This window comes from Dipodomys merriami, unplaced genomic scaffold (assembly GCF_024711535.1).
Source record: "Dipodomys merriami isolate MVZ:Mamm:240054 unplaced genomic scaffold, mDipMer1.0.p SCAF_94, whole genome shotgun sequence".
NCBI classification, from domain to species: Eukaryota; Metazoa; Chordata; class Mammalia; order Rodentia; family Heteromyidae; genus Dipodomys; species Dipodomys merriami.
In genome coordinates this window covers 3,609,827-3,622,349 of record NW_027206557.1, presented here as the reverse complement: position 1 = coordinate 3,622,349, position 12,523 = coordinate 3,609,827, and the positions used below count along the sequence as shown (strand labels likewise).

The following is a 12,523-nucleotide window of genomic DNA, read 5'->3' as shown; positions in this document are numbered from 1 at the left end:
GGAATCTAACCCAGGGCCTCAGGCATGCAAGACAAGCACTCTACCACTGAGCCACCTTCCCAGCCCATGAGTTCATTTCTTATCAGCATTGTTGCCATCCCTAGCCTTTTGTCTTCTTTTGAAATAGCCAATGAACAGAGGATGGTTTATACTTGTCATTTTAAGAAAAATTACTAAAGAGTTACATTCATATAGAAGATTCAGAAAAAGTGGTTTCTCAAAGATAGAAATAAATGATCAGAAACATTAAATTAGCATCAGTGCAACACTAAAATAAGTTGAAGATTTTATTTGGTTTTTACCAGGTTTTACTTTTTTTTTTTTCAGTTTCCTTTTGATAACCAGGCAGCTCTGAGTATCTGCAAGGAATTGACTCCAGGATCACCTTGGACACCCCCAAAAACTTTATAATTTTTTTGTGCTAGTACTGGGACTTGAACTCAAGGGCTTGCTTGGTTCTTTTGGTCATGGTGACTCTACTTGAGCCATGCTTCCAGTTCTGGCTTTATTGCTGGTTAATTGGAGATGAGTCTAGAATTTGTATGTTCTGAGCTGGAATTACAAGTATGTATCACAACATTCACCTTTAAGTTTCTTCTATAATATGTGTACATATACTATCCTGTATTTCAGAGTTCCTCTCTAGATTAATGAAAATACCTAATGCAACATAGTACTGTGGGAGTAATTCTTAGACTGTATTGTTTAGGGGATAATGATAAGAATACTTTGTGCTCTGAACAGAAGCAGCTGTGATAGGCCCAATTTATGTGCTAACTAGTACTGCTAGATTTCAGGTCTTAATTGTTTCTGAAATTTTTGTTGTTGTTATTGTTACTTTGTAAGTAAAGTTCTTTCTTAAATGTCTCAGAAGATAACCCAATACCTATTAATTATTTATATCTATATAAATATATAATGGAATTATGCATTTAAAATAAATACTTAATTTAAAATATATTCTTTCTCAGCCCAGTTTATAACTGGCAAATGGCATTGCAAAATACCCATTTACTTGTGATTTCACATATGTGTATAAAATACAATAAATTAAAGTTAGCTGGGTGCCGGTGGCTCATGCCTGTAATCCTAGCTACTCAGGAGGCTGAGATCTGAGGATCGCGGTTCAAAGCCAGCCCGGGCAGGAAAGTCTGTGAGACTCTTATCTCCAATAAACCACTAGATAACTGGAAGTGGTGCTGTGGCTCAAGCGGTAGAGTGCTCGCCTTGAGCTGAAGAGCACAGGAAAAGCGCCTAAGCCCAGAGTTCAAGCCCTACGAGTGACCAAAAATAAATAAATAATAAAATAAAATAAATTAAAATTAATACAGAAATATTAATCACAAAGGTATCCAATTTTAATTTGAGCTGATTTAAGAGATTAAATAATTTATCCCATTAAGTGGATTTTTATTATAAATGAATGCTTCCTTTTTAGAGTGAAAGAAAATGTCTTTATTTAAAGCCCGTGATTGGTGGTCTACTGTTCTGGGAGAAAAAGAAGAATTTGATCAAGGCTGTTTGTGTTTGGCTGATGTTGACAATAGTGGAAATGGACAAGGTAAGCAACTTAGGTCCATGCACTTACGCAAACTTTCATGGTCTTACAGATTGAGCCAGGGCCTCACATATACTGGTCAGGTGTTTTCTGCAGAGATCCATCCCCTATCACTACTTTCATTGTATCTGAAGGTACTCATGCCATGATGAAAATATGCTAATTCCACTTGCAAAAGAATTGTTAAATCATTGCTCTCATTATTATATCCTGATGCAAACCCAGCTCCTGTCCTGTTACATTGTTTGTTTCTGTTTGCATCATCATTCGTTTAAATGACCTGTAAAGGAGTTCTAGGACTGAGGGCATGGCTGTCTATCTGCCTAGCAAGTACAGGCCCTGAGTTCACTGCCCCTTTCCCTCCCCCATTATTGTAAGAAGAAACAAAGGAACAACAATGAGAACCCAGTCTAGTTTTGTACCATTACTATATGAACTTGGTATTTGTTTAGATAATTTATATTCATGAGTTTTTATTTTGCTGTTCAGCTCATCATTGGCCTTTAAGAAAGAAAACTTAGGAGCACGATTGTGTTCACTGCATGTAATATTGTATTATCTATGCAATTTTCTTCATTTGTTTTGTCTATAATACTAGCAGTAGGATCTGGGGGAAAAGGTGATTAGAGTAAGTTATATTGATAAAGAAGAAGTCTATTGCTGATGTCTCACTCCTGTAATTCTAGCTATTTAGGGAGCTGAAATCTGGGAATTGCAGTTCAGAGTCAACCTGGACAGGAAAGTCTATGACACTCTTATCTCTAGTTAACCACAAAAACTGAAAGTTGAGTTGCAGCTCAAGTGGTGGACAATTGTGGGGCTTAAACTTGGGGCCTGGGTGCTGTCTCTGAGCCATTTTTTTTGCCAGGCGGAGCTCGAACTTAGGGTCTGGGCACTGTCTCTGAGCTGCTTTTGCTCAAGGCTAGCACTCTACCACTTGAGCCACAGTGCCACCAGCTTTTTCTGTTTATGTGGTACTGAGGAATCAAACCCAGGGCTTCCTGCATGCTAGGCAAGCACTCTACCACTAAGTCACATTCCCAGCCCTCAAGTGGTGGAGTGCCAGTGTTGAGTAGAAAAAGTCAAGTGAGCTTAAGGTCCTGAATTCACCCAGTAGTGGTACACAAAAAAATGACAACAGGGTCTTGAACTGCACTTAACCCCTTATTTCTGAGGGAAATCTGGGCCCCTCCTACCACCAAGAGAAGTTAAGGTCTTTTGTTCACAGGGTGCTTTTTAGAGGCTCCTCAAAGATGGTTATACCTGCCTCTGCCCAACTCTTACCACTCATAGTTTCCCTGTTATTGAGGCACATAAAGTCATGCCACAACTGTGTAGTGGCCCAGCCTGTGATCCTAGCATTTAGGCTGCTGAGGCTGGAGGATTGTGACTTCAAGGCCAGTCTGGGCTATATACTCTCACCCAGATAAAGAGTTATTCCACCAGAACACCTGTCAGAACAATTACAAGTCCACTTCTACCCGAACTGTCTAAAGCTTAACCTGATTAAAAACTATGCTGTCTCATTTATTGATTGTTCACTCATCTGTTTCTACTAGAGCTATTTCTGGGTGTGTCCAATAGGTTACTGATATACTGAGATGTCTTCCTTACTTTGCGGTTAGCTGGGAAGCAGTATACAGAAATCATTACATGTTTGTGTTCATGTAGACAAAAACAGTGATCAGTATTTCCTAAAGCCTGGACCCCTCGTTGTGACATTCTGGAGTGACTCTTGCAGATGAAGGTTGTTTCTTCCAGACATACAAGATCCAGTAAGCTTGTATTCTCTGTACGTAGTAAAACTATGTAGCTGCATTATTTCTTCTTCTCTTTTGCTGTCTCCTCCCCCATCTTTTTCTTTGGGGGCAGTACTTGGGTTTAAATTGGGTTTTGTGCTTGTAAAGCAGGCACTCTACCATTTAAGCCAACACCTCTAGCCCTTTTTGCTTTACTTAATTTTGGGATAAGATTTTGCAATTTTTTTCTGGGGTTTGCCTTGGACTGTGATCCTCCTTGCCTGTGCATCTTATACAGTTAAGATTACAGGTATGAACCGAAAATAATCCATGTTGGGTTATTTGTTGAGATTGAGTCTTGTGGATTTTTTTTTTTTTTTTTTTTTGGTGGGCTGGCTTTGAACTGCAAGTCTCCTGATCACCTGCTTCTGAGTAGCTGAGATTACAAGTATGTACCTCACACCCAGCCCTGCATTTTGACAAGTGCTAATGTTGAATGGAGGTGCTCTATAAAGTTGGAGAATACTAATGATGTTAGGGAATAGAAAATTGATGCTAACAGTTTTGGCTGTGTTCCTTCATCCTGTTCAAGTGGTCAATTGCTGTCTATCCCCTGTAGCATTTTACCTGCCGTGGGCACAAGTCCCCAGTGACTCGAGGTAATAACTGATGAATTGCTCTGTTACTGTGTACAGTGACACTTAATCCAGTCTGGAATATGAAAGAGTATTGGTTTTCACCTAGACGGAGCTCCAAAAACAATTCCACTTAACTGATTTGGAAGGGGTAGTTGTATTTGTGCCTAGGTTATACTCTAGTGTTCATTTCTCCTACAGATTGCTGTTTTTGGGGGGAGAGGCATAAATGAATGAAAACTATGATAAAGTTAGGTAGAAGGGAGATGGGAATGAGAGTGAGGTCACTTCTTCAGATGCATGCAGAGATCATCTTACTGGGGACAGGAGCATGTGGATCTTACAAGACTGCTGTGGCTCTTCCTGCACTACAGTCGTGCTAAGGTCCCCACAGGAGTGCCTGAGGTCCCCACAGGTTATTATGGGGATGCAAGAGGAAGTCCCTGAGAACTAACTGGACCATTGTCTGCATCCTTGGCAGCTGTCAGTTAATGAGCTTTGTAGTACTTTAACAAATACCACACATTTGGGTAGCTTAAGACAACCAAATGTGTTCTCTCATAGTTTTATTTTTTTTATTTATTTATTTATTTTTTTTTTGTCGGTCATGGGGCTTGAACTCTGGGCCTGGGCGCTGTCCCTCAGCTCTTCAGCTCAAGGCGAGCGCTCTACCACTTGAGCTACAGCGCCACTTCCTCTCTCATAGTTTTAGAAGCTGAAGTTCTAGATTCAAGGTGAAGACCAGGACTGTGATCCTTCTGCAGGCTCCAGGTTCTTCCTTGCTTTCTCTAGCTGCCGACAGACCCAGGCACTCTTTGGTATTACTCCAGTCTCTGTCACATGGACATAATCTCTCTCTCTCTCTCTCTCTCTCTCTCTCTCTCTCTCTCTCTCTCTCTCTCTCTCTCTCTCTCTCTCTCTGTGTGTGTGTGTGTGTGTGTGTGTGTGTGTGTGTGTGTGTGTGTGTGTGTGTGTGTTTTAAGACAGGATTTCACTGTTTTTAGCCAAGGCTGATATTGAACTTATGATATAGCCCAGGCTAACCTGAAACTCTATTTTCCAAGTGCTAGAATTATAGGCATAAACTGCCTGGCTTATTTTTGGCTCTCCTATTAAGATGCTTTCATAGAATATTATTATATTCTTAGCAGACTGTGTCCTCACTCACTGTAGCTTGTTTATTTCTGCCAACACACTGTTTCCAGATAACATCACATGCATAGGTATGTGAAGTTAGGCCCTGAGCATGCTGTCTGAAGGACATGCATTCTTCCCTCCTGTACTCTGGGCTGCACACTGTAAATTAGGGCAGTCCAGCAAGGCCTCCAGACCTTTCTAATTCCATGTCTAATTCAGTAGGAGAGTTAGCACAGTGATGAAGTCAGTTTACAGGATTCTACTAGCGCTTCAGCAAAGGGCTTGCTGTGATTGAGTGAAGTGATAGCTAATTCCATTGAGGTTTTGAAAAAAATGCATTATGTTAGTGCACTGGAATACAGGTGATATAAGGCTCTTTTTTTTGCAGTCCTGGGGCTTGAACTTAGGTTCTGCGTGCTGTCCCTGAGCTGCTTTTGCTAATGGCTAGTGCTCTACCACTTGATCCACAGTTCCAACTTTTGGCTTTTTTAGGGGAAGTTTATTGGAGATAAAAGTTCCACAGACTTTCCTGCCTGGGCTGGCTTTGAACCTGATCTTCAAATCTCAGTCTCCTGTGTAGGTAGGATTACAGGTATGAGCCACTGGCGTCTGGCTCAGCCAAGTTCACTTAAATCACCTGTTAGCAGAGTGGTCTTTATATGTGAAGCAAGACTGGTTTCTTTTTAAATGTACATTTATCTTTTAGATGTTAGAATGTTTATTCCTAAAGATATTGGCTAATGTATGAGCCACTGGCGTCTGGCTCAGCTAAGTTCACTTAAGTCACCTCTTAGCAGGGTGGCCTTTATATGTGAAGCAAGACTGGTTTCTTTTAAACTGTACATTTTTAGATGTTAGAATGTTTATTCTTAAAGATATTGGCTAATGTTTGTTTATTCCCATCTTTTAAAAAAAAACTCTCTACAGATAAAATAATTGTAGGTAGCTTTATGGGATACCTAAGAATCTTTAACCCCCATCCTATGAAAATGGGAGACGGCGCTCAGCCTGAGGACTTGCTCCTGGAAGTGCATCTTCGAGAGCCAATACTTCAGGTGGAAGTCGGGAAGTTTGTTTCGTAAGTATAGTTCACTAATTCCAGTGTCCTGTCTCAGTTGGTGGGTATGACAGTCTCCAGGGTGTAACTTGTGGACTCTTGAAACAGCATTGCACATGACATATAGAAACTTGGGATTCTGTCACATAGGTATTCCATACATACTGACTTTTTTTTTTTGTCGGTCATGGGGCTTGAACTCTAGGCCTGGGTGCTCTCCCTGAGCTCTTCAGTGCTCTCCCTGAGCTCTTCAGCCCAAGGTGAGCACTCTACCACTTGAGCCACAGCGCCATTTCCCCAATTTTTTGTGTATGTGTAGAAATTGGTACATTTTTAGGTAGAATAAGACATTACTGTTATTATTACATTATAATACTATTATAATTTCTATAGCTCAGGTTTTGAGTATAATGTACCTTTTTTTTTTTTTTGTCGGTTGTGGGTCTTGAACTCTGGGCCTGGGCGCTGTCCCTCAGCTCTTCAGCTCAAGGCGAGCGCTCTACCACTTGAGCTACAGCGCCACTTCCGGTTTTCTGGTGATTTATTGGAGATAGGAGTCTCACGGTCTTTCTTGCCCGGGCTGGCTTTGAACCGCGATCCTCAGATCTCAGCCTCCTGAGTAGCTAGGATTACAGGCGTGAGCCACCAGCGCCCGGCTAATGTACCTTTTTTTTATAGTAATGTACCTGAGTGTTCCTGGCATATTAGAGGCTTAATGGAAAAGAAAGGAACTTAAAAAAATAACTAAATAAAGAACTACCTAGTATTACTTAAAGAACATATTGTAGTCAGGGTGCTAGTGGCTGACATCTGAAATCCTGTCTACTCAGAAGGCTGAGATCTGAGGATTGAGGTTTGAAGCCAGAGTGGGCTGAAAAGTCTGTGAGACTTGATCTCTAGTTAACCAGCAAAAAGGCTGGGATAGAGGTATGGCTCCAATTGTAGAGTACCAGCTATGAACAAACAAGCATACTAACAGCTTGTGTCCCTGAGTTCAAGCTAGAGGCGTTGAGTTCCAGCCCCAGTACTGGCACCAAGAAACAAACAATGACAACAAAGACAAAATGTGCAAGTCCTGAAGGTGTCTGCTTAATAAGACAAAGTAACAGATAGCAATCACTTTTTGGTTTGGATCTTGAAGTTTAAAAATGAATTATTTGGGGTAGAGAGTTCCTGACTTGAAAGGTCAGTTCAGTCTACAAACGTAATCTACTCCATACTACAGATTGTTTCAAAGTCATTAACTTTATATTTTGTTGTTACTAGGGTTTGAATTCAGGGCCTTGTAATTACAAGGCGAGTGCTATAGAAGTTGAGCCATACCTAGCCCTATTTTCTGGATAGGGTTTTGCTTTTGTCATAGCTGGCCAGAGACTGTGAACCTTACTTACACCTTCTGAGTAGCTTGGTTTGTAAATGTGTACCACTATAACTGCCACCCTAAGGGTGAATTTGATGTATATCCTGGCTAGATTCAAACTCACATTCCTTCAGCCTCTACCTCCCGACATTACATGAGTTTTCTTAAAGTGATGGTATGTTTCCTTTCTTTTTTTGTCCATTGTAGGACTTGATCTCAGGGCCTGGGTACTGTCCCTGAGCTTTTTTCCTCAAAGCTCTTTCTCTACCATGTTGAACCACTGCCTGTTTTCTGGTGGTTAGTGATGAGAGTTTCACAGCCTTTCCTGCCTGGGCTGGCTTTGAACTATGATCCTCAAATCTTAACCTCCTGCGTAGCTAGAATTATAGGTGTGAGGCACCAGCACCCAGCTTCTTTTGTTTTTTAAATTTTATTTTTATTTTTGAGATATGGTTTTGACATATAGTCTATATTGGTATATGGCTTGCTGTGTATAACTCATACTGGCCTGTAACACTTGATTATCTTGCCTCAGTCTCCTGAGGGCTAGAATTACAGGTATGTGCTGCTGTGCCCCAAAAGTTTGTGTTTATTTTTATTTTTTATTTTTAATTTTTGTTCCTGTGCTAGAGAATTGGGGCTTGAACTCACAGTATCTCACTCTTGATTAGCTTTTTCATTCAAGACTGGTGTTCTACCACTTGAGTCATACTTTCACTTCCTGCTTTTTGCTGGTTAATTGGAGATAAGAGCCTCCAGATTTGTCTTCCTCAGCTAGTTTTGAATCAGAACCTCAGATCTTAGCCTCCTAAGTAGCTACGATTATAGGTATAAGCCACTGCCACCCAGCTATGGAACACATTTGTGCCTTTTAATTTTATTTTTAAAAATTTATTAGTATTCTTTTTATTTGTTTTACTTTTTGAGGCAGAATCTCACTATGTAGATCAGGTGGCTTCAAACTTGAATCTTCACCCCTGCTCAGGTGCTGGGATGGCAGGTGTGTGTCACCTGACCTGCATTTTGATCACCTTTGTGATCACTGTTGTGAGGGAGGAGGTGAACATTGTGTGGATATTGTTTTGGGCTTTTACACACATGTCTCTGTAATCTTACCTGTGTTTAGAGAAGAGGGTGCTGGACTCAGAGCCAGGTCACACAGCAAGGTTCAGGTCTCTGAGCCTACACCTCACCATCTTTCAGCAGCAGATATGCTATTTTGTGAGCATGATGGGAAAATTGTTTTGAGTATCTAGGGCATATAAGAATGAACTGAAGGCATTATCGGTTTCATGAGTCATTTGTAATTTGCATTATCTGATACCTAAGTGAACAATGGGAATTTATTGATAATAACAGTGTTTTCTAGTTATGACTTAATATATGTCTTACTTTGTAATGAGACATTAATACTCTCTAAATTTAAATGATCCCACATAGAGTGAGGTATAGAATCAGAATTGCCATCCAGGTTCTCAGATTTTAATTACAGTCTTTGAAATTTAGAAGAGTCTCAGAGATTGCACACTGGAGGTCTGCTTGCACATGGGACCCTGCAGTGATTTAAATTGAAAAGAACTGCCAGCATGGAAGAACCAGGAATTTTTACTTGACATCTTGGCTTTCTGGCTTTTCTTGAAAAAAAATGTGGAGATCTGGCCACAAACCCAGAACCAACTAATAGCCACATCCATTAAGTCTGGCCTTGGTCTTCCCTTAATCACAGCCATTTGCACCTCTCTCATTAATGGCCATTTGCTTGACTCTTGGATTTCTAGACTGCCATGTTCCTTCTCTGGAAACTACTTGACATGAGTTGGAAAATGTACTGGGGATACCATATTTATTTCTATTTGAGAATTAGTCCAAACTGAAATATTTTGAATACTTTTAATAAAATTTCAGTTCTGGAACTGATGTATGCCATTTATTAATAATGACTCAAATTTATGGTACATTATACTTTATAGTACTTTCTCATGATTTTGTTTGCTTGAAAACTTTTTTACTTTCCAGAAGGTAATATAGGCTTAGGGAGATAAATTGACTGGTACCAAGTCATTGAGCCAGGACCAGAACTTGGAATTTGTTATTGTAGGAGAGCTGAGAGCACGCAGGAACCAACTTGTGGCTTGCAGGTTCACTGAGTCAGTAGCCTCCCCCTCCCCTCCCCCTCCCCCTCCCCCTCCCCCTCCCCCTCCTCCCCCCTCCCCCTCCCCCCTCTCTCTCCTTCTCCCTTTCCCTCTCTTTTCTCCTTTTCACACCTTCTTTTTTTCCCAGTTTCCACCTTCTTTCTTTCTTTCCTCCTGTAGGGTGGTCCATAGATGCTATTCTCATCTTTGTGGTCACTTTTAAGAGGTGAATGTTGATTTGTGTCCTATCCTCCTTTCTACCTTTCTTTCCAGACAAGATCTCACTCTGTAGCCCAGGCTGGCCTCAGACTTGTTACCCTCCTGCCTCAGACTCCTCGTGCTGGGTTAGAGGTTCATACTTGGTGAGGCCGAGTATTTGAGCCTTCACGCTTCTCAATTGTCAGCTTGTTGTAGCATTTATTTTTCAGTCTAGAATATTTAATAAATTGTCTTGTGTTGTAATTATGAGATGTTTTGAAATTATTTTTATCACTTTGGTTAAATATGAGTAATATTTAAAAACGAAAATTTCTCATTTTTCAGAGGTACAGAAATGCTTCATTTGGCTGTGTTGCATTCTAGAAAACTTTGTGTCTACGCTGTCTCAGGTAATAAATGATTTTTTTCTAATGTGGAATTTGTATTAGTAAATGGATTTCTCACAATAAGAATAAATATTTCCTTTTGTGTGTGTGTACTGGTATTATGGCTTAAACTCAGGGCCTCACATTCTTGCTTAGCATTTTTGCTCAAGACTGGCATTATATCATTTGAGCCATAATTCTGCTTCTGGGTTTATTGCTAATTAATTGGAGCCAAAAGTCTAATGGATTTTTCTCCCTGGGCTGGCTTTGGACTGCAGTCCTCAGACCTCAGCCTCCTGAGTAGCTAAGATTACAGTCATGAGCGATCTCTACCCATCAAGAGTAGATACTTTTTTTTTTTTTTTTGTCGGTTGTGGGGCTTGAACTCTGGGCCTGGGCGCTGTCCCTCAGCTCTTCAGCTCAAGGCGAGCGCTCTACCACTTGAGCTACAGCACCACTTCCAAGAGTAGATACTTTTTTTTAAAAAGAAACAAAACATTCATTTGAAGGTTTTCTTGTCTTGGCTAGCATTTTACCATCATTCATTACTATTTTCAGGATACTCAAGCTTCTTGGTCGACTATTTCTTGCATCTTACTTTTCTGGCAGAGGGATTCTTGTCATCTCCTTTCTCTCAAGGTTGTGTCCAGGGTTGACTGACCAATGACAGAGAACAGTTCTGGGTTATTTAGGGCCCTTGAGTCTTTAGAAATGTTCACCAGTACCAGTTGGTTTGATGCTGAGCCATAGTGGTTGGAAGTGCATTTTCTTTGGTCACCCTTGAGGGTTTTCTCTTTGTGGTTCTAATTCCTTGGCTTTTAGTTGTCTCCACTCAAGCCAACCTCAAGCACTTATCTTAGGCTTATCAGGTTTTGTCCTGTGACATGACCCTGTGGATCCAGGTACAGTAGTTGATTGATTTGGTTTAGCATTTTGGCTCTTACAAATGCTAAAAAATAACTGAAGGTTTATTATGGTTATTGAATAAGTTTTAGCTCTAATTGAGAGTGATTTTTATGTTTTTCAACGCCAGTGGACTTTTTTGTGGTTTTGATAGAGCTCAGTGTCTATACTCTGTTCTTTCTTTTGAAATTTGCTGTAAATACTTTCCAGTATTTGGGTTTCTTATATACTTATTCTCTTGATTTGGGCTTGCTTTACTTTTTGACTTTTATCTGTGTAACAATTCATATTTCCTGTCCCCAGCCTGTACAGTTTCAAGCAGTCTCTTTTTGGGGTAAAGCTCTACTAGCTTTCTGAGGCAATCTAGTTAACAGGTGATCTGGTAGTGGTAGATAGGTAGTAGACACTGCTTCTGCGAATGAAGGGACAGATGGCTAACTCTTTCTCCTCAACAGTGCTATTTTACCTGTGTACACACTGCCATTGACAAGGATATTGTTCCTTCTAATGATAGAGCGGAATAAGAAGAAGAGGTTGCATAGGTCACCTGATTTCATGGATCTACTTCCTTGAGACAGATTCTCACTATATTAGTCCCAGACTGGCTTGGAACACACTACATAAGAGTTTTATGATCCTCCTGCCTCCATCTCCCAAGTACTGGGATTACAGGCATGAAACACTCCTCCCAGCTCCTGTTCCTCTAGTCTTGATCATTCCAGTGATATTTTACTAACTGGATTCCACAGGCCATAGAAGGGAACTTGCTCACATTTAGTCTCCCTTAGTACTTCATGAGGAATCAGTACCTTAAGGATGCTACACGGAGGTTAAGCAGGCTAGAGAGACGGGCATTTTATAAACTAGAAATTAGATTAGACTCTTGGCCTTCCTTGGTCCCATTTGAATTATGGCTGGCCCAGAAAGACAATGCAGTTCCATGGGGCCTTGGTGTATGCACTAAGAATAAAATGTAAAAACATAGTGAAAGAAACTGGACTGTGTGGTCACAATTGTTTATGGTACCTGGGTATCTATTTTCAAATTAGTGTTGAAAATAAAAGTTATTTGCTGTTGGAATGGTGATTTTTATTGCTTTTATTTAAAAGTTTTATATTCTCAGGAGATCAGGACTTGTCCATTCTACATCCCCTATGATCACCTTACTTTCCTTAGATTCTCATGTCTTCAGGTTTTTAGGATATTCCTAGGCTGACAATTAGTATATTTTTTTCCTGGCTCAGCTTAAGTTGAGAAGCATTGGAAATGGATGTTTTTGTTCTCTGAATGTTTCTTGAGATTTCAGAGTGAACTTTGATCTAGCTTCTATTACAAGAGATCTACAGACATTTCCACTTTAAATGAAGCTACTATGTTGGCATGTGGGAGTGGTAATATTTGACATCCTTCCCCAACCT

The 12,523-nt window shown here is 40.3% G+C and overlaps 1 protein-coding gene across 5 annotated transcripts in view; it reads left to right on the top strand.

The window, feature by feature from the left end:
• Positions 1-12,523, top strand: part of Bbs9 (Bardet-Biedl syndrome 9) — a 318,806-nt gene that overhangs the window by 5,843 nt on the left and 300,440 nt on the right. For 3 of the 5 annotated variants that reach the window (XM_070014257.1, XM_070014259.1, XM_070014258.1), the window contains exons 2-4: positions 1,439-1,561; positions 5,997-6,147; positions 10,162-10,226. In XM_070014257.1, the coding sequence (XP_069870358.1) occupies positions 1,450-1,561; positions 5,997-6,147; positions 10,162-10,226 (328 nt within the window). In that variant the 5' untranslated portion in view covers positions 1,439-1,449. The remainder of the gene's footprint in view (positions 1-1,438; positions 1,562-5,996; positions 6,148-10,161; positions 10,227-12,523) is intronic. The other 2 variants (XM_070014260.1, XM_070014261.1) reach the window with 1 other exon arrangement.